The sequence below is a fragment of the Corvus cornix genome, chromosome 1 (assembly GCF_000738735.6).
Source record: "Corvus cornix cornix isolate S_Up_H32 chromosome 1, ASM73873v5, whole genome shotgun sequence".
Lineage (NCBI taxonomy): Eukaryota > Metazoa > Chordata > Aves > Passeriformes > Corvidae > Corvus > Corvus cornix.
This window is the reverse complement of record NC_046332.1, coordinates 78,205,507-78,231,971: the sequence shown is the minus strand read 5'-3', so window position 1 is coordinate 78,231,971 and position 26,465 is coordinate 78,205,507. Positions and strand designations below refer to the sequence as shown.

Sequence of the window (26,465 nt, the reverse complement as noted above, 5' to 3'; positions counted from 1 at the left end):
CTATACCTCTTCTAGCTTCTTAGTGGGAAGAGTAATCTTGTCTTGGGGTGACAAATCTGCTTCATAACACTGAATGACCATATCCATTGGATACTCTTGTATCCAAGTTTGTGCCTCTTCATGGCTTGTTGTAAATTTCTCACCCAAATTTCAGTAATTTTCTCAATAATTAAATGGCTTAGTAACTAAATAGTATTAGTTTAAAACAGACCACCTTCATGGTGGTGGTGGTCCCATTAAAGTCATATGCTCAGTGACTGCAAAATTGGTGATGTTTATGTTAACTGCACAGTGGGTAAATTATTTAAAGAAACCTTAACCCAAAGCAGTACTAAGTGTGTACTTGGCAGTAAGTCACCCTTTATCTAAATACCTTTTATTTTCTTTTAAAATACCTAACTTTTGAGTGCTACCTCAATTTTTAAAGGAAATCATAGAACCATAGAAGTGTTTTGGTTGGAAGCGACCTTAAAGATCTTGTTCCAACCCCCTGCCACGGGCAGGAACACCTTTCACTAGGCCAGGTTGCTCAGAGCCCCATTCAACCTGGTCTTGAACATCTCCAGGGAAGGAGCATCCACAGCTTGTTAAATTTAAACCTGCCTTCTTTCAGTTTGAATCCATTCCCCCTTGCCTGTCAAATAATCCAAATACAGGCTAAATTTGCTTGTAGCAAATAAAATGTTGGTGCATTTCTACCCATATTAAATTTGTCTTTGCAAAGTTATTGCAGTGTTATTTTGAAGGCATTTTGGTGCTTGGCTTAGACGTTGTTTCACCTTTGTTATATTTGGGTTTGAGCCATATGGATTTAACATACTTTCACTTAAAGCTCTTAGCTTTTATTTAATGCGAGCTAAGTACTTCTGAAAATAGATGTTATGCCAACTTTGCAGAAGTAAAACTAAATCCAGGTCATTCTATGAGAAGGCACATCTTCAACAGAGGAAAAGCAAAAAAATATCCAAGTAGTGTCCTCATTTTAGGAAGCACAAAATTTAGCCAACTGTTCTAAATCAATTTATATTGGAAATTACTTTATAATACAGGTTCTGACACTTCCCATACAAAGGATCTGACACTTCCCTTACAAAGGTTGTCACCTCTGACACATGGTTGTTTTGAGGTCAGGATCTCACATACAGCTTGCCATCTTTTCCACTGAATCTTTTAGGACAATTTCTGTCTCTGCATCTTGAGCATGAGCCTCTGTGGTAACAGCCTCACTGGCAAATGCAACTTTGGGACAGAAAGAATGAATATCCATTGCAGTCTGCACTCCTTGTTCACGATCCATATTCCATCAGGTGTTGAGTAGCAAGTACTCCTTGGTTGACGTGGTGAAATGTTCTTGCTGCTGTGGTCTGTTCTGAAACCTCAACACGTCCTAAATCCCTGGGACTCAATCAGAAAGTTGTGTCAGTAAAAGAGCCTGTTAAGTGCGTGCCTCAGTAAGTGTGTGTGAATCCTGGCTCGTGTTAAAAGTGGCCTTCCTTAGTTTTGACAGCAGAGTCATTGAGAGGGTTTTTAAATTTTCTTTGAGAACATGAGACAAATGCTTTGTAATTCCTGATGCTGCCATAAATCAAATGATCACTCAAACCCAGAGGGATGAAAAGTTTCACTTCCATGGACTAGTTCAGCCAATGTAGTTGTGAACGAAGTTTGTCGAGAAGACAATCCTTCCTTCCTAAATTTTCTTTTGGAATATAATTTCTATTTATGTGCATGATTGCTTTTAAAATGTTGTGGTGTTGCTTAAGTAATTATTTTTAGGAATTTTCTCTAAGTCACAATACCTCACTCATTGCATTTCCTGGCTCTTTGATGCACTACTGCAGCTGATGGATGAGCCGAGAAGGATGTAGGTGCATTAAGACAATTAGGAATATGAGCAAAATTGACAAGTCAGATTCTTCTGTTTTGTCACTGATATTGATACAGTACTAAGATAAAAATCTTTTTATGTGTGAACAACTAGAAAAAAGCCCTTACTGTTGTATTGATAGTTGTGTAGCAGGATAACAGCAGCAGACATTTTAAAAGTATGTTTACCTAATTCAATTTCACCAAATTATGCTACAGTGTTAAAATTTGATTGATGAGGTCATGAATTTCCCATGAAAAGTGCCTGGTAAGATGCCACCTTAGTCTCTGGTTTTTCTTAAAATAATGTTTTTTTAGGAAAGTACAGTATAACTGTATGCTTGTAGAAAATAGATAAATACTGCATGTATTTATGTATTTTATAAAGTATAAATATTTATATATTATATAAAATATAAATAATTTCTCATCAAATATCGGACTAATGCATTGGAAGAGTATCTAGACATTCTGGCCTTTAGCTCTTAAGGTAGTTTAATACTCTTAATAGAAGTTTTTATTTCCATAGCTTGTGAAAACAAATACTTAATATGGTTTGAAGCTATTTCTAGAATTAAGATAACTTCATTTTTAAAAGCAATTAGCATATACATGTATATCTTCTTGCAGTTTTGTTTTTTTGGTTTTTAACTGTAGTCTGCAAGATTTATTGGTCCCATGAAATATTTTGGGGTTTGTGGTATTTGCTTTTAGTACCTCCTTACCTCTCCTACCCAAGCAGTTGGCATTGTCGCTTTTTAGTGCTCTGATCTAGATGAATGACTTGACCATGACTATGGGATGGTTTTTTTCCTGTTACAATCTTCACTGTAATTGAATATTTGTACTTCAAATACCCTCCCCAGTTAATGGAGTGAGGCTTTGGTAATGACCAAGATAATCACCTTGTGGATCAGACTCTCAGCAGAGATAAGATAATGTACTTATCTTTCTTTTTCAACATAACATGTGGAGCTTTTTCTTGTCACATTTTTATCTGATCCTTCCTGGATGTGTGGAGTATAGCTAACAGGTGAGGGACCACAACCCCCTTCCAGGCCCTGGCTGTGTAAACCCTCTTGTTCACCTTTGATGGCTTAAGCTATGAGATTCCTTTCCACATAGTGCAAAACAAGTTCTATTGCTGTGTGGTTATTTTCATTTGTGGTCCAGAAGATTTTGATAAGTTTTCATTTTTTTTCATTTACAAATGTAAACTATGCTAAGGCTTACTTCAGCACAGGTCCGAGAAGCAGAATTTCATGGTCACAGAGAGATTTCCTGCTCTCTGGCAGCCTTTTTATGCCTCCCTGAATTCTGGCATAGGATAGGAATAAGTTCTGACTTAGTAGGTTGAAGTGTATGTATACTTCAGAGATCCACACCTTCTCTCTAAACCTGAAGTTAAACAGTGCTAGTCTCATTTTTTGTCACTTGAGATCTGCAGTTGAACTACTCTTTTATTTTGGTGTGGTTTTATTACCTTCCTTGAATAATAGTTTTTATGTGTAGTAATAACTACCTTAATGTCTATCTTCAAAATGTTGGAGTTATGTCGTCATCGTGGAATTTTTTTTTACTAGTATTTTCTTCCCCATGTTGACAATATAGTGGAATAAACTGTCCTATGGCAGCTATTTCTCACTGGTGCCAGTCTTGCCCTTATTGTGAAAGAAGGAACACATTTGCTTGAATGAAAGGAAATTCTCCCTAACTGGCTATTCTGAAACAGCATGTTCATAGGATGTTTTCTGCTGAGCTTTTCTTCATTATAGTGGTATAACTGAGTGTGACCATAATGTGTCATCTTCCCTTTAATTGCAAGTTTCATTAATTGCTTTTGTTGTTTATCAGACAGCATTATTGCAGCGGCAGAGTCGATACATTCGTTCAACAGTTCCTGAAAATGCAGAGAAGGAAGCTCAGAGCCTGTTTGTAACTGAGGTAATACTGAAATTGCGTGTGACTGTGTAATAACAGTATTATACCTGACTTGTTTTTCTTCTCCTTCATTTACCATTTAAAACAAACAGAAAAATAGGCCCTGGAAAAAGAATTAAATATTTATTGCCATTTACTTGTCAATTATTTCAAGGCAAAATTTCCAGGAAAACCTAGTATTTTTTCCATTCGTGGCTGTAAAAGAAGTGTAACAGGATAGCTTTTAATTATTTTGTTTGCATGATTGGCTTTTGCAGATGGTTCTCCCCCACCTTCATTATGCTTTTGGCTTTTCCAGATGAACGTGGGTGATTTCAATACAATATTGGATCCACTGGTAAATCTGGAATTAATCATTGTGACTTGTTTTTTTCTGATAAAGTGTCTCACACCAGCCATTCTTACTTTGTTCATAATAATCTTGTACAGATTGCTGGAACAGAACTGTAACACTGGTGGAGGCCAAAATTCATTATGACTGTTCAACTTGTACATTATATGTAGAAGAAGCATCCTCAACCCTGAAGTTTCTCAGAACTGTTTGCTTATTTTGGCATTCTTTTGGTTTTGTGAGGTCGCTCTTCATTTATTGTCTTGTTGAAGCTTTTAAGGAATTAAAGGTTTAATTGTTTTTCCTTTTTTTTTTTTTTGTATTATCTCCTGGTTTTCTACTGATCTGCTTTAAGCTGATATTTTAACATCTGAAGCAAGTAAATGTCTGTTGTAACGCCAATAAAACTGGAGGAGTTCCAGATAGCTGAATCTACATCAAAGTGATTTATTCACACTGATACATACCCTTAATACCTAACCTCAACATTTCTGAGATAAATTTGAAGAGAATAGACTAGAGGAGGGAGGAGTGTTAGAGGTAATTCATGAAGTTTAATGAGTTTCTGCAGAAACAATTGCTTGGCAAGTATTAAACTCGTGTTTTGAAGTATGAAGAAAATATTTGCGATTTATTGGATGCTGTGTTTGCGTATGTGTAGGTTTATTGTGTAACATAAAATTTTGCATGGAATGGTTTCCGTCAACAGATTTTGTCAGTTTTATGTTACTTTGTTCAAAGCCAAGATAAATCAGTACTTTTATGTTGTAACAATATGGGTGGAGTAAAATGGTATTTCCTGTGATCTAGATCAGAACCTAATGACATAATTGCTTTTCAACCTCTGCAAGCATGTAGTTTAAATTTAAGTATTAATTTAATTGCACTGGAAGTATACATTCAAGGAAGAGATGTTTTTTGTTTTCTGTATCAGTATGTGCAAAATTGAATATTCTATTTTAATAAGGTGTCTATTTTTGTGCTGAGTTGTCTAAGGGCTCAGTCATGTTTTCAGCTTCAGCTGAGTTTTCTAAAGGCTTGGCCATGTTTTCAGCTACGGCAAAATACTGCTCTAACATTTTGGATGACTGAAAATGCTGAGTGCATTCACCATTTTCTGGTTTTATTAAATACATGTCTAGCAGATGATAACATTCCACTAAAACGTATAACTTGTTCCAAAAAGCTATATTGCATTAGATCATTGCAAAAGAAAGGAAGTGTACAGAATTTTCAGAGATTGACATGTAACCATAGTAGTTCATAAACAGACATATCTTAAGAGGTTTTCTTGTGCTGGGTCCAATGAATGCCTTTAATCCTCTTCCAGTAAATATTGATACTTGGTTTTCATTACAACAGTGCATCAAAACCTACAATTCAGACTGGCATATTGTTAACTACAGATATGAAGATTACTCAGGAGAGTTTCGGCAGCTTCCAAAGTAAGTATGTTATTTAGTGGTATGGTAAATTGAAATTGTGAAGGAACTTTGCATTTAATACAGACTTACTTATTACAGAAGTATATTATTACAAGTAATATGTAAACTGAAATATGCCTTATCAATGTTTAATGGTCAGTAGAGATGATAAAGATTTGTTGGATGGAGTTGATGAATGTATAAAATCATGTTAAACCATTTTCTGGAAAGGTACTGTAATAACATTGCCTTATTATCAGGCAAGTCAAAACAAGACATTGTATCATTGACAACGTGAACTTAAGAATGTTAACTAAAACAGGCTAGTGTTTAGATGAACCTAAAATGATAATATCCTGTTTTCGTAGCTTCAAAGGCAGCTTTTGGAACTTGCTTTGGGAGCTTGGGGAACGGAACCTAACTGAGATGGTTAGAGCAGGTTTTCACAGGATGATTCAAAGTAAAAGCTTAGTCTACATCTGTTGCAAACTTTCTAAACCATCTGCTAGAGAAATGTTTTCCAACTTTTTCAAAATTTTCTAGGAAGAGTATAGAGATTAAAACCTTAACTTAGAATGTCTGAGAGTAGCTAAATACTCTGAATACCCCAACTGGAAGATCTATGTCTTCCCTAACTGCTCTCCTGCATCTATCAGTTAAGAAATAGTTACCTTTCCCTGTGAAAAGTTCTGATCTACTCACAGGTTTTGTATAAGTCAGTACCTGGTTTTTTACTTGCCCTGAGCAGAAATCACAATAGGAATTTAAATAAATGCATTGTCCTGCAAGGAGCCAGTGGTTGCAGGTATGAATTCTTACTCATAAGATACTCAGAGTGCAGTGAATGAGAAGGCATTTGTTCTCTTCAGTTACACACTAGGATAGTGACAAGCAGAACAAAAGGAACACAGTGGGCAGATGTACAAATGAGGAAAATTGCATTCTAAGGAATAGAGTTAATGAAAAATACATGCTTTTACTTAGTTATTCTTATGTTTTTTCCTCTTCAGTAGGAAAAGAACATCTTAATTTTTGCATCAATAAAATAGGTAACTAACCACAAAATTCCTAGTACTTCAGAAGCTTTTTCTTTTGTAGTAAGGGGACAAAGCCAGACAAGCTTCCCGTTCATTTATATGAAGTGGATGAAGAAGCAGACAAAGATGAGGTGAGATAATAGTAATTCCTTACTTTCTTTTATCTTCATTAAAGAATGTTGGGTGTGTAAGAGGTTGTGAGTTTTGTTGGTTGTGAGTTTGGTTAAGTGTTGATGTCAGTACATGAGAACAGAGATTAGCTTGAACCACCTGATGGGGAAACAAATTAGTTATTTTACCCATCTCCTTTCAAATAACCTTGTTCTCTGGAGATCTGTCATGTGAGTTAGAAAAAGTTTTGACAGATAATAAAATCGAAGTTTTAATACTTGGTGACATATAATCCTTCAGCTGTCATAAAATCTGTTTTATACTGTGTCTATGTAGACAGGTTTCCAGAGAGAAATGTTTCATGCAGTTTAATCATGGAACTGAGTAAAATCATAGGTGAATCTGTTCCAACATGACAGCACACAGACTTCAGCATGCATGACAGTGTAGCATGCAGTGTGAGCTAAAATTAGTTCATCACAAATTTGAGTATAGGATCAGACTTGAAGAGCTATCATGGAAACCAAAGCTTAAAAAATTGACTAAAACTCCAAGGTATTTTCTCTTGTGCCATTGACTTAGGGAAAGGAGAGATGTACAGCCTCAAGGAATTTTCAAGTGTATTTCAAATGCCAAATACCTTTTTTCAGCAACTGCCTCTGTTATTTTTGTGATTTATTTATTTTTTTACCACACCCTGTTTCAAAACACATTTTAAATGCCACTGTTTTCTTTTCTTATGAGTACTTGAAATCTTACATCTCAAACAAGAATTAAAATAAAGTAATTTTTCTTTTTTATAGTTGTTGCCTCTTGACAACTACTTTGCTTCTAAATTCCTGGTATTCAGAACTGCTGCATATGAAATGAAAGGATTAAATGTGACAAGTAGTTTGGGGAATTCATCTAAGTAGATAGATTCCCAGTCAGAGATCCCAGGATGCCATTTATCCAGCGCTGCTATTAATCTGCACTGTGATACTTGGACAAATAACTTTATGCATCCATATCCAAAACTTCGTATTTGTAGGATGTGAATAATTATGATTACTATTATACTGACATTTAGAAGACTTGGCATTATTTACTGTGATAGTATTTCTGACAACTGAAGGGTTTTAAAAAACAGAGAGTTAAACACTAAAAAATTAAATGGATATATAAGTCACTATAATTCTTACCAGGAAATATATTATGGCTAGAGTTAGTTAAACACTGAAAACCTATAATTTGGCTATTAGCAGGTGGTATGCATTTTACTAGGAAGTGTAAGTGGAGAGGACTGCCTGTCTCCTTCTGCCCAGTGTCCTGGAAGAACAGGCAGGAATAGGGTATCTCTTTTCTGCTGCTCTTTGAGGAACTTGGAAAATAAACACAAGAAAAAGACATGGTAGGAGGAAGTTAGTGGGACAATAGGGTGGGGAGGACCATAAATTCTTTCACCAAGGGAAGACTTAATGCAAGAGGTGTTTCTTTCAAACATTAATATCTTTCTATGCCAAAAAGCACAGATGCAAACCTTAGATTGAAAGTTATTTGGTCTTTTTGTTTCACTTTTGTTTGTGTTTGAAGAAAGCTGACTTATTAAGAGAATGATAGAAAGCAAAAAGCTTCAGGTGATTAAAAATTGGAGGAAAATCAGATAAAGATTAGTTTAATCGTGCATCATTAAAAAGGAGAAAATTACCTATCCAAAACTAATTCGGGCTATCAGGCCATCAGGTTGATGTTTGCAAATGGAATTTTTCAGTCCAGTGTGGGATCAAGATACGGGATTGTTTTTGTTGAAACAGTTGCTGTTGAAGTAAACTTTGGAGCCAAGTTTGTGGGAAAGATCATTTAAAAAAATGAGGCACAGTGTGCAGCAGTAATGATAAAAGTGAGGAAATTACCTTACCAGTTGGAAACAGGAAGTATGTTTTCAGTGTGGAGTCGTGTGTTAACAACTGGATCCTGGGTTCCTTTGTATTGACAGATGGTCAGCTGGAAAGATTCAGTAGCTTTTTGGCTCTGTTGGCAGGAATTCTGCCTGACAGAAAGAAATGGTGTAACTAGAGAGGCCCAAATGATGCTCAGTTTTATTGCTAGAAAACAGCATGCAGCTCAACAGAGTTGGGAAATTGTGCACCTCAGAGACTGGGAAGTGGAGTCTTAAAAGAGCTAAATCCTAATTTTTGTTGTCACAGGTAATGAAGGAATTTTTGTCATGTGAGGTGATCCTGTGTATGGTTTGTGCAGTTACAGAAAAGCATTGGTTGTTTTGTGCCAGGTTTTGGCAGTAACTCATCATCTACTCATCGCCTTGCAGTTGTAAAGGTGGTTTAAACCCACCCTTTCCTTGGGGATAACTCACACCAGGGGAGGTGAAGAGTCATATAGAGTAGTATTTGGAAACCCGATGTTTTAATTTGTCTCTGCGTCTTTATTCTTGTACAAGAAAAATAATAATCTAGGTAATAGAACAAAGGTGGGGGCTGGTGACTTGAAAATACAAAAAAAGATGACTCTGTTGCTTGGACAGTGAGGCTCTCTGGGACACATGAAAATTTACCAAGTATTTCTGGTCTATGCCTTTGGGTCTTTATATCTGATGCTCTGATAGTTGATGACCATGTCATCCTTACTGGGCCTAACTTCAGTAGTACCAAGCTGTCTAAATTTTTAAAGGTCAGATTGATGCATCTTTTGCCTTCTGTTCACAGTTTTTTGAGGTTCATGTGTGCATATGCTTATGAATATGCAAGCTGGACAGACTAAGCTGTAAATAAATTACCTAGTAACTTCTTACAGAATGTTCCTTGATTTAGTTCCAGCAACTAGTTCATATTATTCCAAGATATGGTTTATTGTTCAGTTGTTGAACTAGTGACACTCTCCCCCTTATGTAATCACTTTTGTTGCATGTTTTCTTAATAGCTGAGAGAGGGCATTAGAAAAAGTGCTTTAGGTACTTGAGGATGTTTTGTGATTTTGTTTTCAGCTGGATGCTGAAACATCCATTCTGAATGTTTCAATAAAAAATTACCAGGAGTATTTCTCCTCTAGATGATTGAAAATCTTCCTGCATGTCTAATTCATTAATAGTTTTATTTCAAAATGGGATTCATCGACTGGAAACCATGGTAAAGTCAGCTTGGTAGTACTCTAAAAGGTTACTTGGAACTGGTGATTTAATATTTATTCTGTGGCAATTATAATCTGTCTTTTTGATCTGATTTGATAGCTGAGTGCTGCTTCTTGGTAGTTGTTAACATGCTGAGGTTTTTGATACAGTCGTTCAGTTCCCTCCACTGGCAGATGGATGGGGTGTACAGGCAGTGGGTGTGATGTGTGATGCACGCATTGGATCTGCCGTTTGGAGCTTGCCATTGCTGCCAAGTTTGGTCTTGTTCTCTTTGCAAAGCTTTGATTCTGATCTGTAAAAGGGCAGATCCAATTCAAGAACTAATTCTCTGTAAATTCTTAAGAAGGTAATGTCTTTGAAGTACTGCATGTAAAGCAAAATGGTTTGAGAATTCTCGATTGAAGTTTTGGATAAGCAATGCAATGTTTACATTGTTCTTTTTGGCAATAGAAATTGGTAAAAATTCCTTACATTCTGTGGAAAAGGTTACAAAGTAAATGTAAGTAAATGTTTTAAGTTTTGACTGTTTCCTCATTCCCATGTTTCACTGGGATTTGTCTTGACTAACATTTAGCTATCTATAAGCTGGGTCATCCTGTTGGCTGTAGGTAAAGCCTGTAGAAGTGGCCAGATTACATATTAAAAGTTAGACGAGGTCAATCTCATCCCAGGTCTTTAAATAAAATAATGAAAAAGCTATAGAATTTCAACAGGGACTCATGGTACATTATTATCATTATGTTATGAACGTAGTTATTCCAACTTCTAAAATGACTTCTGAAATTACTGATAAATACTACATGGAATGTGATGCATAAGTTTACCTTTTTTTTTTCCCTTCTTCTTTTTTGCTTCCTTTCCCCATATTCCTTTCTTCATCTCCAGGATGCAGCATCTCTTGGGTCTCAGAAGGGTGGAATAACAAAACAAGGATGGCTGTACAAAGGCAACATGAATAGTGCAATCAGTGTGACAATGAGAGTAAGTTTAGGAATATCTTAGATATGGTAAAAAACTGAACACTGATATTAAATTTCCCTGTGTCTTGGAGACGTCAGTTCGTATGTGGTTTGATTCTAAAAACAATTGTATGGAAAGAAAGAGGGAAGCTTGTATGTACTTTATATATCTGAAATCTTGCTTTTATTTTATTATATGTAAATCAGAAAAAAAAAATGAAAAAGCTAGTATGTGGGAGGAGTTAAATTTTCCTAGCTGTACCCTGGTGTCATTTTAGTAGAAAAGGGACCGTGTCATACTGGGGGGGGAGTGTTGTTGTTTGTTTGTATTGCTATATTTTATATAAAACTATAATTTTTTAATTTGCCTCTTATGTATATTATAGAGTCAGTTTTAAATGCCTTTCAATAAGTCAAAAATACTGTCAAATTATGTAGTACAATCCTGCTGCAGATATCCTAGGTTAATTTTTTTAAAATTAATGGTTTCTGTTTTATTTTCTGTGGATACTGATTAGGTTATCTGTAAATAAAAGCTTTTTTGCTATTAACTACTATGTAAATAGCACTTATGAGGATTGTAATAGGAAGCTGATTAGTACTAGTGTTGTCACTGTCCTTCTTTCCTCCTTTCTTTTCACTAGTCATTTAAAAGAAGATTTTTCCACTTAAGCCAGCTTGGTGATGGATCCTATAATCTAAATTTCTACAAAGATGAAAAAATATCAAAAGAACCTAAAGGATCAATATTTCTAGATTCATGCATGGGAGTGGTTCAGGTAATTATAATTATTCTGCCTGTTTGCCATTTAATTCTGTATTTATTAGCAAATGAAATTGTATTTAAAATATAGATAAGTGTTGTTGAATGTAGATAAGTGCCTGTTATGAAGAGGAACAAATAGACATGCTGCATCTTGCCAAAGCAGTGAACAAGATTTCAAAGGGCAGGAGACTGAATTTTTGAAATCTTTTTGAAAAGAACATAAATTGCTAGTTGATGTAAAGTATTTAGCAAACCAAATTTTAAGGCAAATGCACAAAGAACCCCAAACTTGGCAAAGTCATGACAGCATAAAATTGAAGTTTATTTCAGTTAGATTTTGTGCTTGCATGAGCTGTAAAATGTTTTGCATAGCTTCTTGTGTGGGATTTTTGTTGCGGGAGTTGTATTGAATTCAAACACCCTTCCAGATGCTTTCATTTGACCTTTATAATGTTACTTTTCTGTGCTTTTCTTTATTTTGAAAAGTTACAGGCTTTGGTAAAATGTTTGTCAGTAGCAAGTGCCAAAGAAAAGATTATTTTTCTTTTTTTTTTTTGTGATTCTGCTATGTATTTATAGTACAGCATGTAACTGCTCTGTTAGGCACAGCATACCTGGAAAAACCCCATGAGTCTTGGGGTTTTTTTTAAACTTGTACAGAAATAGGCAGAGTTTAATAAAAATGTATTCTTAAATAATATTTTTTTAGTTTAAAGTTGTTTGGAGATTACGCTAAGAGATAAAAAAGCTTTATGGAGGATTTTTTTTCCCCAAATATTGTAGTATTGTTTTTGATACACATTTGAAGGTAACTAGTATGAAAATCTTATAACTGTAATAAATTTTATTTTGCTGCAAGTTCTAGATATAATTATTTTGCCTTAGAGATACTATTCTGGGCAACTTTACTGAAATGAGTTTGATCTGTGTTTTTAAAACAAGCCAACATACGTAAAAGTGGTTTCTAAACAGGGCCGTAGTCTCATCAATATGTGCAAGTACTGACGGAGGGTGCCAAGAGGGCAGAGCCAGGCTCTGCTCGGGGCTGCCTAGTGGCAGGACTGGAGGCAATGGGCACAACCTGAAACACAGGAGGATCCCTCTGAACATCAGGGAACTGTTTGCCCCTGTGAGGGTGACCGAGCGCTGGCACAGGCTGCCCAGAGGTTGTGGAGTCTCCATCCTTGGAGATACTCAAAAGCTTCCTGGCCACGATCCTGTGCTAAATGGCTCTAATTGGCTCTGCTGGAGGAGGGAGTGTTGGATGAAATGACGACCAGAGGCCCCTTCTAACCTCTAACCATTCTATCGTTTTGGGATTTAAAACCTGAAAATCTCTTTTTCTCATACATACTTTCATACTGTTCCATACTTTCTGTTCCGTCAGTTCAATCCAATTAACCTCAAGTTTCCTCAGACTCTGCCAGGAGCTTGCTTTTAAAAAAAAAAAAAAAAGTACTACTGTTCCTTTGTTCTTCTGCAAGTAGGGCTGATACTGTAATCTTTAAGTAAAACTGTCCTTTGGATGCTTTAAAAGTTATAGTTGGCTGTGTCTCTAACGCTGTACTGTATTGTACAGTACCCTCAGTGTTGATCTTGGCACCTGGTCTTCAAAACTGCATGTAAAAATTTGAGACTAATTGTGAATTAGCATCAGGTACAAAATCGAAACCAGTTAATCCTCAATTCCAAGAAGCCAACTAGTCATTCAGTGGCTAGAATAAAGACATTTGGAAATAGCTTTTTTCTTCGCTTGAATTGTTGGTGAGGGGCAAGTAAATGCTGATTTGAACTATCAAATATTACAACATCCCTACTCCAGATGTGTAGTTTTATTATCTTGTGTTATGTCCTGTGGCCTCTCTGGCTGATCTTATTGTTTTACTGTTACTTATTATTGGTGTTGAATTACCATTTAAAAACTCTTATGGGCAAAAAGTGGTATCTACACGGTAGAAATTGCACTTCTATTTAACAGCAGAAGAAAATACAGGAGAAGATTTGTAAGGACCCCACCCATGGTACTTTGAAGTAGTCTGACATGGAATTCATAGAAATGGTTGTTCTTGAGTAGGCATTTTGCTCTCAGAATGAAACTACTTGTTTCAGAGGCGGTCTTTTTAGTGAGGGGAGATTACTTCCTATTGCACTAATATTTCAAAGACACTGGATGCCCGAGAGAAAAATACTGACTTTACTAACAGACATGAAGTTAGAACAGAATATGCTTCCTCATCAGAACTTGTATCATGAGGAATGCTGAATTTGTGCAGTAGGGGGGTTTTGTTTGATTGGGGTTTTTGGTTTGGGTGGATTTCTTTTTTTTCCCAAACTTAAATAAAGAGACTGGAATTCCCAGAATTCTGTTTGGTGTTTTTGGATTTGGTTTTGTTTTGTTGGGGTTTTTGTTTTAATACTAAATTATATAGAGACTTTTCTGATCAGAGATGTGGAGCACATAATATATGCAGTGTATCTATTCACACATCCAGCCATATGTATAGGTATAGTCACTCTAATTCAGTGTTTTGTGAAAACTGAGATGTGTGACATCTACTGCCTGTGTCCAAGTTTTATACTGTGAAACTTAGAGGTTATTGTTCTTAGGATTTTTCATTTATTTCAGCACTGATTTCAGCTGGTAAGATTGCCTTAGGTCTAATGTCCACACTTCTGTTTGTATCCTTAACAGAAGCTCATATTTGGTAGAAAGCTGACTGTTTTGTCAACAAGTAGTTAGTCTGTTAATTGAAGAATCTGAGATATAGTGAAACGAATATGTAATTTGGCATTTAACTTAAACAAAAAATTCCCCAACCATTAAGTCTGTCTTACTGTTTATTTTAATGTTTATCTAATGAATTACTGATTTTTAAAACTAAATTGATGATAATGTAGAATTTTCATATAAGACTTCTGAATTCATTCCCAGAAGCATGAGTCAGGCTAAGTAGCATTTGAAACCCTGATTTAAATTGTGCAGAGAAGGATGACAGAAATGGTTGAGGAAAAAAGGAGGAACTTCCCAACTTTATGTATATCTATATGACTAACAATATCAGGGCATTCAGGGTTGATGTTGATTATAGTTTTACCTCCAGTGTAAAATCGCAGTGTGCAAACAGTTGTCACTCAAATATAATAGAGTTTCATGCTTTTTATTTTCTTTTTTTTTCAGTAGACATTAGCTATTTTCATTTCTAGGTGATCTGAGTACATAAAGAATTCATACTTGGAAATTTGATTTTTTGGGTTTTTATAAAATGATTGCAAGCAGAATGATGACTGAAAACTGGGAAACAGGCTGTTCTCCTTCCTACTTTCACTTGTTGCAGTGCTACAAATAACTTCAAAAGGTCAAATGTCAGAGACCAAAAAGTGTAATTATGATACATTTGTTCAAAATATCAAACTGTATTTTTGTATAGAATATCTGAAATGTGTATAACTTCCTTTGGTTGTGGTTAGACAGTATGTGAAGTGCTGCACAGGTCTTTTATTTTCTTGTAGAACAATAAAGTCAGACGTTTCGCATTTGAGCTCAAGATGCAAGACAAGAGTAGTTACCTTTTAGCTGCAGACAGTGAACTTGAAATGGAAGAGTGGATAAACACTCTGAACAAAATCCTTCAGCTTAACTTTGAGGCTGCAATGCAAGAAAAAAGAAATGGCGAGTCCCACGAAGGTAAGCAGGGTTCCTAGCAAGGCTAATGTAGTTATGTGACCACATTGTCTTACATGCATTTTGGAAAGAAAGGCTTTATTTTTTTTTTGTGGCTCAATTTTTTTTGTTTTCTTTGATCGTAAAAATTACAGGCCTTTTTACTGTTTTTACTTTCAACTGATGAGCATTTTGACCTTTTGGGCATTAAAATAGTACTGTTCTGTATTGATTCCAGTCGATTCAAGTCCAGAAGATATTTAGGAGACTGATCAAGTCTAGAAAAGTAGAACTCACAGTGTCAAATCAGGACTGAGGCAGTTTAAGGAAAAAAAGAAACTTAGGATGGACTTCTTTTGAAATGTGTAAAATGCTGCTGAAAATGAAATAATCTGTTCTGTGGTCACTGTAGGTAGAAATTGTGGTTACAGTGTGGGGCTTAAATTTAAATATAACTCCCTTGTCCACAAATGTTTCCTGCAAGTATTGAAATAGATTGCTTTCTGTTGGAGCCCTTTAAGAATCTATAAGGAATGTGATGTATGTCCCCAGTATTTCGGTGACAAAAGGATAGTCTAGATGTCCTTTCATTCACTTTTCCTCCTGAGAGTGGATGGGGAGGGAAGCTGGTGTGAAACCAACTGTATGCATATCCAGAAGAACCTGGAGGATATTACAGAAGGTTGTTTTTTTATACAAAGTACCAAAAAGGGATCATTAGAGTTTAAAATGAGATATCACAGTCTTCAGAGATTGTCAGAATTTAGTGTGATGTTTGCAACAAAAGCAAATCTGAAAAGGAAAAGATTCTAGCTCTGGGAAAGACATTTTGGTCTGTGGTCCTTAGTTGACCTTAGAACTGCAAGATGTTTATAGCTAAAATGAATGGCTGCTTTGTAAATCCAGTAACTGTTGGTGAGTAGAGCTGGGAACCTAATGAACAGAGGGAACTGGTTTTGAAGTCAAGTTACAATGCAGAGTGGAAAGAGTAATGTAAGTTTGTGCATTGAGTATCTCCTTGCCCCATGCAGATATCAAAATTAAAATTAAAGATGTGTTCTGGTAAGACTAGAAATAACTGCTACGTTAGCGATTTTTGTAAATAGTTACATCTTTCAATAAATGTCTTGGGGTGTCTTTATGATGTGTATCCCATATCACTGCATGAAAATGATGCAGTTGTCCACAACCTATTTACGTTAACAATTGTCATTTTTGAGTGGGTAGGAGATTAAAAAAAATGAAATTCTTTTGCTATGGAGTTTTGTGAGCACTTCGGAATTTTTATATTCATTTTAAAATGAGGTTTTATAATTTCAGATGATGAACAAAGCAAACTGGAAAGCTCATCAAGTAGTTTTGATAACTACTATCCTGAAATTGCCAAGGTAATATATATTGTAAATGTCAACTTGGGATATAAAATAGTAAACATAAGTTAGCCACACAAACTTTCAGTAAAGGTAAGGCATTGGCTTGTAGCTTCCAGTCAGTTTGTGGTACTTGGAAAGCTTAGAAGCTCTTTTGTGAATAGATGTGGTTATTGAGCTTCTTTATTTTCTGCTTTTGGAAGGAAACTAGATACTGTCTTGAAGTTTCCTATATAAATCTTGATATGCTGTTTAAATGCAGCATGTCTTATTATTTTATTAATTTAGTAATTCATTATATTTTATCAGTTTGTATCAGTTTGTTGCATTCAGGTAAGTGCTAAAGTATTTCTATAGAAATCTAGTTATACTGAAGTCAAGTTTTATTTTTATACTTAGAAATCCAGAGCAGTTTAATAGCAGTGATGAAGTGAATGTATTTTAAGATGTTTGTTTATAATGAGCTGGCAGGTCCATGGATGCTTCCTGTGTTGCCATGGTTCTTGCTTTTCAATTTTGTTCTTAGAGAAGTGTGGTGGAAACAAGAATGAAATAAAATGGAAACAAATAGAAAATAACAGTAACTCTTCCTCAGCCCATTTGAAAAACTTTATTTCAGTTAAATCAGTGAGTTGTGTGTGCAATCAGTTTTGTAAGGGAGAAATTTTTGTTAAATCACCCAAGAAGTGGAACTGGTGACCTTTTTTATTGAAGCTGCAGAATCCAAACTCCTTTCTGTGACTTCCTTACATTCTTCTGTGTGGTACAGCCTGGAGTACTGAATTTTTTCTGCTTGACCATTCTCTGGAATGCTCTCCCTTTCTTTTCTGAGGATCTGGCTGACCTAGTAACTACTCCTGAAAGTAGTGCAGCTTATGAACTGAGAACAAGCAAACCAAATTCTATCTATTACAGTAGCTAACATATCAAAGGATCCATTCAGAAGACATTAACAAGCTTTTAGCACACAAATTGGTTTGCTGACTTAATTCTTTCTGTTATTGCTTTGTAATCAATTTAGCACATGTACACAAAAAGCTATTATGTGATAATCTAGCACCAGCTATGGCTGTACTTGGAAATTAATTGGGATTGTGGTGCATATAATCAAGGCTTCCTTGAAAAGGCTGTAAGCATCAAACAGCATATTTGCATGAGGCTATGAAAATTTATTTCATAAATAAGTATGGAATTGGATGCTCGTATTATATGGAAGATTTTTCTTTCTTTATAGTCAGTTATTATAGTGCTTATGGTCCATATTCCTTCCAGAGGGGACTTTACTTCAGGGCTGCAGCACCTGCATGTAGTTCTAGTACTACAGTTGCTACTTCCTGTTTTCATAACTTTTGGATCAGAAGCATGCAGCTCTTAAAGCTCATTATTTTTTAGAATATTATTTTTGCTTAGCTCTTTAAGCACTGGCATGTCATTATTATTATTTATTCCATGGTTATAAGCCATTTACACTTCTGTTTCCTTCAACATAATTTTTTTTTATTTCCCCTTCTAATTCACCTTTACTAAACACCGCCTTTCAAAATAATTTGCTCTAATGTATTTTCCTAGCCTTTTTTTTCCTGAGGAAAAGTACAGGGAAAACTCTGCCCATTTGCATTACTCTTTGTCTTGTAACTTGATTGCTTTATATAAATGGTGTTTGTTTGGAGGGTTATTTTGTCCTTTATTCTTTCTTGCCTTGTCTTTTCAGCTGTTGTTTGGATTTGGTTCTTTTTTCCCCAGTGGAAGCCTTGCAAGGCATTGGGCCTTTTAGAAGAGTTTATAGCTGCTCTATTATTTTTGTTGGTTCTAGGAGGAGAATTTCACAATAGCTGACCTCATATCCTTATGAGGAGAGAGAAATTCCTTCAGGGGTGATTGTAGAGCACCTGACAGTAGGGGAAAAAACAGACTTCCTAGGAAGGGTTTTAACCCTTGTGAGTACATACATCTCCAAGCCTTCATTCTTCTATCAATAGCTGTTAGTTTATAACGTAAACTAAATAAGTGGTATTTTGCACTTCAGTACATACATGTGCACACATCTATCTTAATCTGTGTCTTTTGTACCTATTTCATGTTCCATTTACCTGTAATTTAAGTACCAGGAGTGAATATAGGGGTTTTGTAGTGGATTTTGTTTTTTGTGGTTGGTTGGGGTTTTTTGGGGTTGTTTGTTTTTGTTGTGTTTATTAATTTTAAAACAAATTAGACCTCTGAAATAACTGTGACTGTCATGATCAGTGTGCCCAAGCACCTCCTTAACCATTATGGGTGCCAGAATACCTTGAGGTGGGAAAATACTGTCTCAGTTTTACAGATGAGGAAATAAAATTAAAGAGCCGCTGCTGTGCTACAGGGTTGATGGTTACATGCATTTTCAGTTCTTGAGTTCTGACAACTGCCCCATATCTGTCAGTCAAAAATGCATGTTTTCATCTGGTCTTAGTGCACAAAACACTGAAGAATCTAAAAACTATTCAAGATGCTTTAGCTGAAACAGTTTCTGTCTAGCTCCTATGGCTAGGTAATCTTCTTCCTCAGTTCTTGCCACTAAATATTACCTTTGCAAAACATGCACACAACTTTCTTGCCATCCTTAAACTTTTTCACATTTCCTGTATTTCTCAATTATACCAGTTGTTCAACAAGCTAATTCTGCCAGTACTCTGCTGGTATTGAGTATCTGGGTCGTCTCTTTCACAGCAACTCTCCTCTTCTCTTCTTTTTGTGTTAAAGTTAACAAAGTAAAGTAAATAAAAACTATTGGAGCACTTATATTCAAAGTAGCACCTCAGAAGTTTTTCTTCTGTAATACATCCTTTAAGTCAAATTCTTTTTTAAGTTCCTGTTATCAACCTAAAAATAGGGTTATGAGCTCTTAGAGATTATGTTCTTTTGTTTTGTTTTTTCTTTCTCTTGAGACATAGTAGAAGTTGCTTCAGTCTCCAGCAAAGCAGATGTAGACAGTAGATCACTTCCTTCTGATGGTCAGTGATGAGCATTTTGGGTTTGTAACTTCTTTTAACCCATACAGGCTGATCCAAAAAGAAACACCTGCCTGTAATGTAATATTTTTGTATCCTTGTTTAGCCAGCTGCTACTTTAAGAATGGCATTTCTCCTGCATGGGTAATTTTGGCACATGCATATGTGCATTTGTCATATTCTGTGACTTTAAAAATCATAGAATACTCTTTAAATAATACCTCTTTCAAAAAAGGTAACCTACATATGCTATCAGTTTTCACATTCTATTTTGGTCCACTTCACTTTTGTTTTATTGTTAATAGATAGGTATCCACAAATCCCAGGCAGTGTACAGTGAACTCTGCAAAGTTACTTTTAAATGTGAGGGGTTTATCTTTTGGAAGTTTTTGGGTTTTCTCCAGTTACCCACAGGAAAACCACTTCTTTGGCAGTAGAGCTCAAGAAAAGTTAAAAAAAAAAGCAACCAAGAGAAAGAAAAAAGAAAGAGAGCTATGATAGTGTTTCTTAATTTAGGTGATCTGTTGTTTTCTGAGCAGTCTTATGGTCTCAGGATAGCTCTGAGCTTTAACCTACAGTCATACTACGTGTTTTTATTTAAATGAAATAGGGTTATGAAAGTATTGTTTAAGGAGGCAGATATTGAAGTTACACTGAAGTGTACTTCCCATGAGCTTGGAAGGTTGCATGTTGCTGACGGAAGTTTTTATATCTCTAGGACTGGAAAAAAGCGTTTAGAGAAGAGACGCTCACTTTTGCTTGGTCTTGTTGGATCAATGTAAACTAAGGAGGTACAAAGCTCAGTAAGGGAGAAATGAATGCATGAATCAAAAATGTGTGAAGCTTTGAACATCACAGAAAAAGGCATGAAATTAAAGCCCATTTTAATAGTGTGATACCAAAACTTTTCTTCTTATTTTGAACAGAGTACCAGAGAAGCAGAAATCAAGCTGAAAACTGAAAGCAGAGTTAAACTTTTTGCCTTGGATCCAGATGCACAGGTTAGACTTCTTACAAGGAAGCAGGTTTTTTTATGTTGATCCTTTTGAGATGAAAACCAACTTACCTTAATTTTTCTTTTGTCTTTTTAAAGAAACTTGACTTTTCTAGTATTGAACCAGAAGTGAAGCCATTTGAAGAGAAATTTGGAAAAAAAATTCTTGTAAGGTGTAATGATTTATCTTTTAATTTGCAAAGCTGCATCGCAGAAAATGAAGAAGGACCAACAACAAATGTAAATAACGAATCTAATTACTTTCTGTTAATTCAGAAATGAATGTCTTAACATTTGATTGGCACTATCCTTAATGGCAGGGATTCCTTGCTGTGATTGGGAAATTTATATTATGGGGGTTTTTACTCTTTTAAATCAAAATGAAAGCCTAAATCCTACAAAAAGTAACTTTGCTGCTAGTATTTTTGTTGGATGGTGGAGAGAGAAGTTTTTCTTTAACTGTCTTTTACATCTTGTCCGTAATACCTAGGGTGATGGCCATATGTGTTTATGAAAATGTGACTTATCTTTTTATACACATTTTTGCAGTGATCTAGATGCCAGCACTGATAATTGATTCCTTTTCTTTTTTTTTTTTTTTTTTTTTTTTAATGTCTAGGTAGAACCTTTCTTTGTCACATTGTCACTATTTGATATTAAAAACAACAGGAAGATTTCAGCAGATTTCCATGTTGATTTGAACCACGCCTCAGTAAGGCACATGCTGTCCAGTGCATCTCAACAAATGATGAATGGCAGTGGTGATAGTTTACACAGAATTCTGGACATTCATGAAACTGTGTTGCAATATCCAAAGCAGGTAAGAACTAGTAACCTGAAGAACTAGTAGGATTTTGGATACAAGTTTCCTATGTTATTTCATTGGCTTTCTTTTATGTGATGTAATATGTGCATTTTCCTTCTATATTTATCTCTCATTTTATTTCTAGGGAATATTCTCAGTCACATGTCCTCATACTGACATTTTCCTTGTGGCTAGAATAGAAAAGGTATTACAGGGAAGTATTACACATTGTGCTGAACCATATATGAAAAGTTCAGATTCATCAAAGGTATGTTATTTTCTTCTGTGGTATGAAAAAAATGCTGAGGCAAACCAGATTGATTTCAAATTAATCAATATAAATCAAAATCTTAGTTGTTTTATAGTAAATTCATATAACTGGATGATTTGATGTAGTATGTTAAATTATTTTCAGTAACTATTATTACATTATCGATAAAAGAACGTTTCATTGGAAACATTTATTTCACTTTTTATAATTGTGACAATGTAATTTTTATAATGTCTTTAAGTAAACTGTTTTGACAAAAGAATACTGGACTTCAGTGTAAAAGTTGAGTTGAAAATGGTGAAACAGTGAAATATTAAATATAGATCATAAATTAACCGTATGTCTCTCTTAGTTAATGCATCTTAGTGTAACATTGTTGACTTTTTTTTTTTCTCACTTTTTGGTGACAATAGTTTACTGTAACCTTATCTGCACACTTGCTGGCTTTTTCCTCCAGAACCAATGAGATGATTAAGCTTCTGGTTTTATCTATAAAATGCTTTGCAGATTTGATAGAACCCCAAATCACTTCTGGAAATAATCCACTGGAACATCTTAAGTTTCCAGGAATCTAGGATGACATAACATTTTGATGTTCTCTGAAACACATCTACAGAAGTTTTGTTACTTGCTTCTTCTCGTTTGTCAGTGAAGAAGTAGAGGCTTAATTTTGTTGATTTACAGTTATGCTTAAGTAGCTGGACCAGCATACAGGAGAAAAGTGTTTTTGTAAGCAGTGTCAGCCAGCTACTGTTGACGTTCTGCCTGTTTTCAGCTAAGAAGAAACAGTTAACTTTCAGTCTTTGCAGAGCAACAGTGTTCTTTCTTACAAATTTGATTCTGGCAAAGCTACATGTAAAAAACCATGTATTTTTCACTTGGTCTTAATATAGATCAGCCTACTGATTTGTTTTTCCAGGAATGCTTGAGTTGGTTTTTTTTCTCCCCCAGCTATTGTTGGAAAACAGCAGCTTTGTATTTTAGGAGTCCGGTTTTGATGTTGACGGTTACTGAGTTAAAATAAACCTGAACTGAGTGGGTGATTTTGGTGTGCTTGGGCCTGAGCCATGGGGGAAAGTTAAGTAAGCCCAAGTGTTCCCATATTTTATGCCGAGTTCTAGACTTGTAGTTGCCTTGTACGATGGGAGTAGACAATAGGAATGCTCATGGTTACATTAACTTACGCTTTCTGGTGTTCAATTGCTTATGGTTTTAGACAAATGAATGCTTAGTTTGAATTTTTCTTCTGTTCTGGTTCTCAGGGACTGCACTGTATTAATCTGAAACAAAATAGAACAGTACCAGCTGTATAGGCCTCCATGTGGGTCAGTGTAGGGAGCGAGTTCCAGTTCCCTGCAAAATTACTACTCCGGACGAGAAAAAAGGAAAATGGAAGCAGCAAATTCTATAGCCAAAAAATCACTTTTTCTCCCCTTAAATGTTGAATACTTACCAAGGTTTTATGTTTCCGAGTGCTATTTCCCCCTTATTACAGGAAAGGGTAATGGGGAGTCCACTCAAACACATGAGCAGAATCAGCTCTTTATAATATCTACAGCACAGATCAGGGTTAATACTCAGGGAGTTTTACTCTGTAGGTGGCTTTGCCTCTGGCAAATAGTTTTGCTCTGTGTGGACACACAGGAAAAGCTGATTTCTGGAAAAGAGAAGCCCAAGTGGTTCAGCTTAGTGTTGAACATCTCAAACCAGTGCTTTTCTAGCTCTGATTGTTGTCTGTGTTTGTTCTATATAATGGAGTCTTTTGTTCATTTAAAAGTTAACAAAATCAAGAATTTAAACTTTTAATGTAAACAATGTTGCAATGCCCTTACATAGGGTTGTCCATGTGATCTTCATACAACTCTTCCCCACAGTTTGTGTGTATTTGTAATACAAATATTGCAGGGTATGGTACTACTTATTGTGCAGGAATGTGTTTTGGTACACAGGGTGAGAGGTGGATATTGGCAGGGGAGCAAGTGAGAGAGGAATTGTTGGGGTTTCTTTTTTGTAGTTGGAGTTTTGTTTTAAAAAACAGTTGAATTTTGCTCTAACTTTCCATCTATATTCTGTATATAATAATATTTCTCTTGCTTAATTAAGTATTTTGTATCAGAAGTGTAGGAGGGTCTGTTTTCACCCACGAAATACTGTGAAATCAGCAGGCTGTGCTTAACCTGAAATGAATCATTAAGAGGCATTATCAGTTGTCTTTCCCCTCACATACTTAGGATCAATCTTTAATCTTCTAAAGAAGATTTTCTAATTGATATCAGTGTCAATATGTGGGTTTTTTTCTTGTGTACTAATGGTTCAGAAAAACGTAGCTTTTCAAATCTTATGTCCCTTGCAGGTTGCACAGAAAGTTTTGAAGAATGCTAAGCAGGCATGCCAGAGATTAGGTCAATATAGAATGCCTTTTGCCTGGGCAGCTCGGTGAGGACAAATCTCGTCAATCTGTATTTTTTTCCTAACTTTTCTCTAACATGGTTTTTTGCATCTCCCATCTTGTAAAACTTAATGTGCTATTTAAATTATTTCTTGTTTTGCTTTCAATTAACCAAAGATTTGCAACAAACTTACCCTTCAGCTCTGTAGTAGGAAAAAAGTTATAAAGATTCATTACATTATTATTCAAACTATTAATATTGCCAGCTGTTTTCTGTTGCCAATATTTTTTATGTTATTAAGAATGCCATGGTTCACACTTTTTTGTTAGACTGAGCTATTTATATGCTAAACTCACCTACAATGGCAAGAATATTAAGTGCTTAATATGAAGGATGATGCAGTATATTCTGATTTGTAATAAAGAAATTTCCTGAAATGAATTTCAACGCTTTCATAAACTCAGCTGAAAGCAAGATTTTTACTTTCAGGACATTGTTTAAAGATGCCTCAGGAACCCTGGACAAAAATGCAAGATTTTCTGCTCTCTTCAGACAAGACAGTAATAAGCTCTCAAATGAAGACATGTTGAAATTGTTAGCAGATTTCAGGAAGTAAGTCTGATTTCCCCACTTGAAAAAACAAAAACAAACCGACCTGAAACCCCTCACTCCTAACCCTAACCACACCATATTTTTAATGGTCTTGAACTGGAACATTTAATATTTTGATACATGTATATATATGTGTGTCTTTCACATCAAATACAGAATCTGTATAAATATAATCAAGGCCTTCAAACAAGCTACAGATTTTTCTTTTACAGTGTTTGGGGGCTACAAGCAGAACTGAAGTATTATCCCACACGTAACATGCAATCAGCATCATATCCTGAAGTATCTCTGTGCTAGGAGTTATGTTTGCACAATATGCTCTTCTGTTTCTCAAAGGAAAACAAGTATGAGCATAAATCATCTGTTCCCTGACCTTGGACAGGGGATGCTGGCTCTCAGGGAAAGGGATTCAAGCCAGTCTCCAGCCCACCTTCCTTGCGAATGCGCGTGTCCCAGGATGGCTAAATAACAGAACTTTGGTTATGGTTTTTTTTTCACAAAGTATTCTTAAAGATTTCATCAGTTTGTGTGCAAGGCTTAAGAGTATATTACTGATAGATGACCATGTTCATGAAGTCATTAATCCCCTTAATAAACAGGATGTAAAATAATAGAGCTATCTCTGCTGCTTTGCAAAGAAGTTTCCACTTCTGTTACAGTACACTTAGCAGGAGTGGTACTAACTTGAACAATCACTAAGCACAAAGGCTCAGGATATAGTTTCTTTTTTCTTGCTTACCAAATCTGGTAAGGGGATGAGGTTTGTAATAGATATTTTAGCTCAGTTTTAGCAAGTGGCTGAAGGTATCACTGAACTTTACATAGCAGTGAAATTGCTCTGCGTACTGATACTCCTTGCCCTAAATGCTATTACTGGAATTGAAATGAACAGTAAATTATCCTGCCCCACCACTTTGTGAGTTAAGGAAGTGCTTTTGGGTATTTTAGCATCCTGTTTGTGGAACCATGTACAGTATTTCACAGCAATTACAGTAAGAAAGAGGTTCTAATGTCTAAGGCATATCTATTGGAATTAGAATCCCAACTCCAGCCATAAGTTTGTTTCATAGCATGGGATTGTATTTTGGGAAAACTTTGCATCCACTTGCTGTGCAATAATTTAAAAAAATCGTGCTGCTGACTATCTTTACTAGTAAAGGGTTCTGCATGGTTTGGCCATGGAAAATACTTGTACTTCATGTTTCTGAAATAGCAGCGACAAGATAACATCTATAGTTGGTGGGTTTTGCAGGGTGAATTGTTAGTCTAGAAAAAGGAGGAGGTCGGAACTTGTTGATTTCTCTTCCCCCGGGTTTATCCTACCACCATGAATGCTTATCAGTGGCCACTGAGATTTAGAAAACTTACTTACAGTTCCCTCTTTGCTGCAAATGAAAGTGATTTACTACATGGCAGACAAAACTTGCCTTGGACAAAGTGTTTCATTTTGATTTAAAGAAGAAAAAACGTGTGTTTTTCCATGATCTTTGACACACTGGTGTATTGAGTCTTTTTTTTTTCCCCTAAGAATTTAAAGGAAGAGAAAACTGTGTATCTAGGCAAAAAGCAAGACCAGATCAGTCATGCACCCTCAAACCACCTTTCCTCTCATACTCCTATTTCAGGATATTACTTTTGCCTCTGTTTCCTATTATCTGTTTTGCTTGCATCTGATTTGCATGTAGCCTGACTGAGGTGGTTTTGTTTTATTTTTTTTCCTTCCTACAGACCTGAAAAGATGGCCAAACTTCCTGTTATTTTAGGAAATCTGGATGTTACAATTGACAATGTGTCACCAGATTTTCCAAGTAAGTGT

At 35.6% G+C, this 26,465-nt stretch overlaps 1 protein-coding gene across 22 annotated transcripts in view; it reads left to right on the top strand.

The window, feature by feature from the left end:
- The window catches only part of DOCK9 (dedicator of cytokinesis 9), a 119,044-nt gene that overhangs the window by 43,439 nt on the left and 49,140 nt on the right, over positions 1–26,465 (top strand). For all 22 annotated transcript variants that reach the window (XM_039560284.1, XM_039560088.1, XM_039559333.1 and 19 more), the window contains exons 3-16: positions 3,721–3,810; positions 5,501–5,583; positions 6,661–6,730; positions 10,720–10,815; positions 11,438–11,572; positions 15,070–15,244; positions 16,541–16,608; positions 20,504–20,578; positions 20,671–20,811; positions 21,191–21,391; positions 21,522–21,644; positions 24,001–24,083; positions 24,527–24,649; positions 26,378–26,457. In XM_039560284.1, coding sequence (XP_039416218.1) covers positions 3,721–3,810; positions 5,501–5,583; positions 6,661–6,730; positions 10,720–10,815; positions 11,438–11,572; positions 15,070–15,244; positions 16,541–16,608; positions 20,504–20,578; positions 20,671–20,811; positions 21,191–21,391; positions 21,522–21,644; positions 24,001–24,083; positions 24,527–24,649; positions 26,378–26,457 — 1,543 coding nt within the window. The remainder of the gene's footprint in view (positions 1–3,720; positions 3,811–5,500; positions 5,584–6,660; positions 6,731–10,719; positions 10,816–11,437; positions 11,573–15,069; positions 15,245–16,540; positions 16,609–20,503; positions 20,579–20,670; positions 20,812–21,190; positions 21,392–21,521; positions 21,645–24,000; positions 24,084–24,526; positions 24,650–26,377; positions 26,458–26,465) is intronic.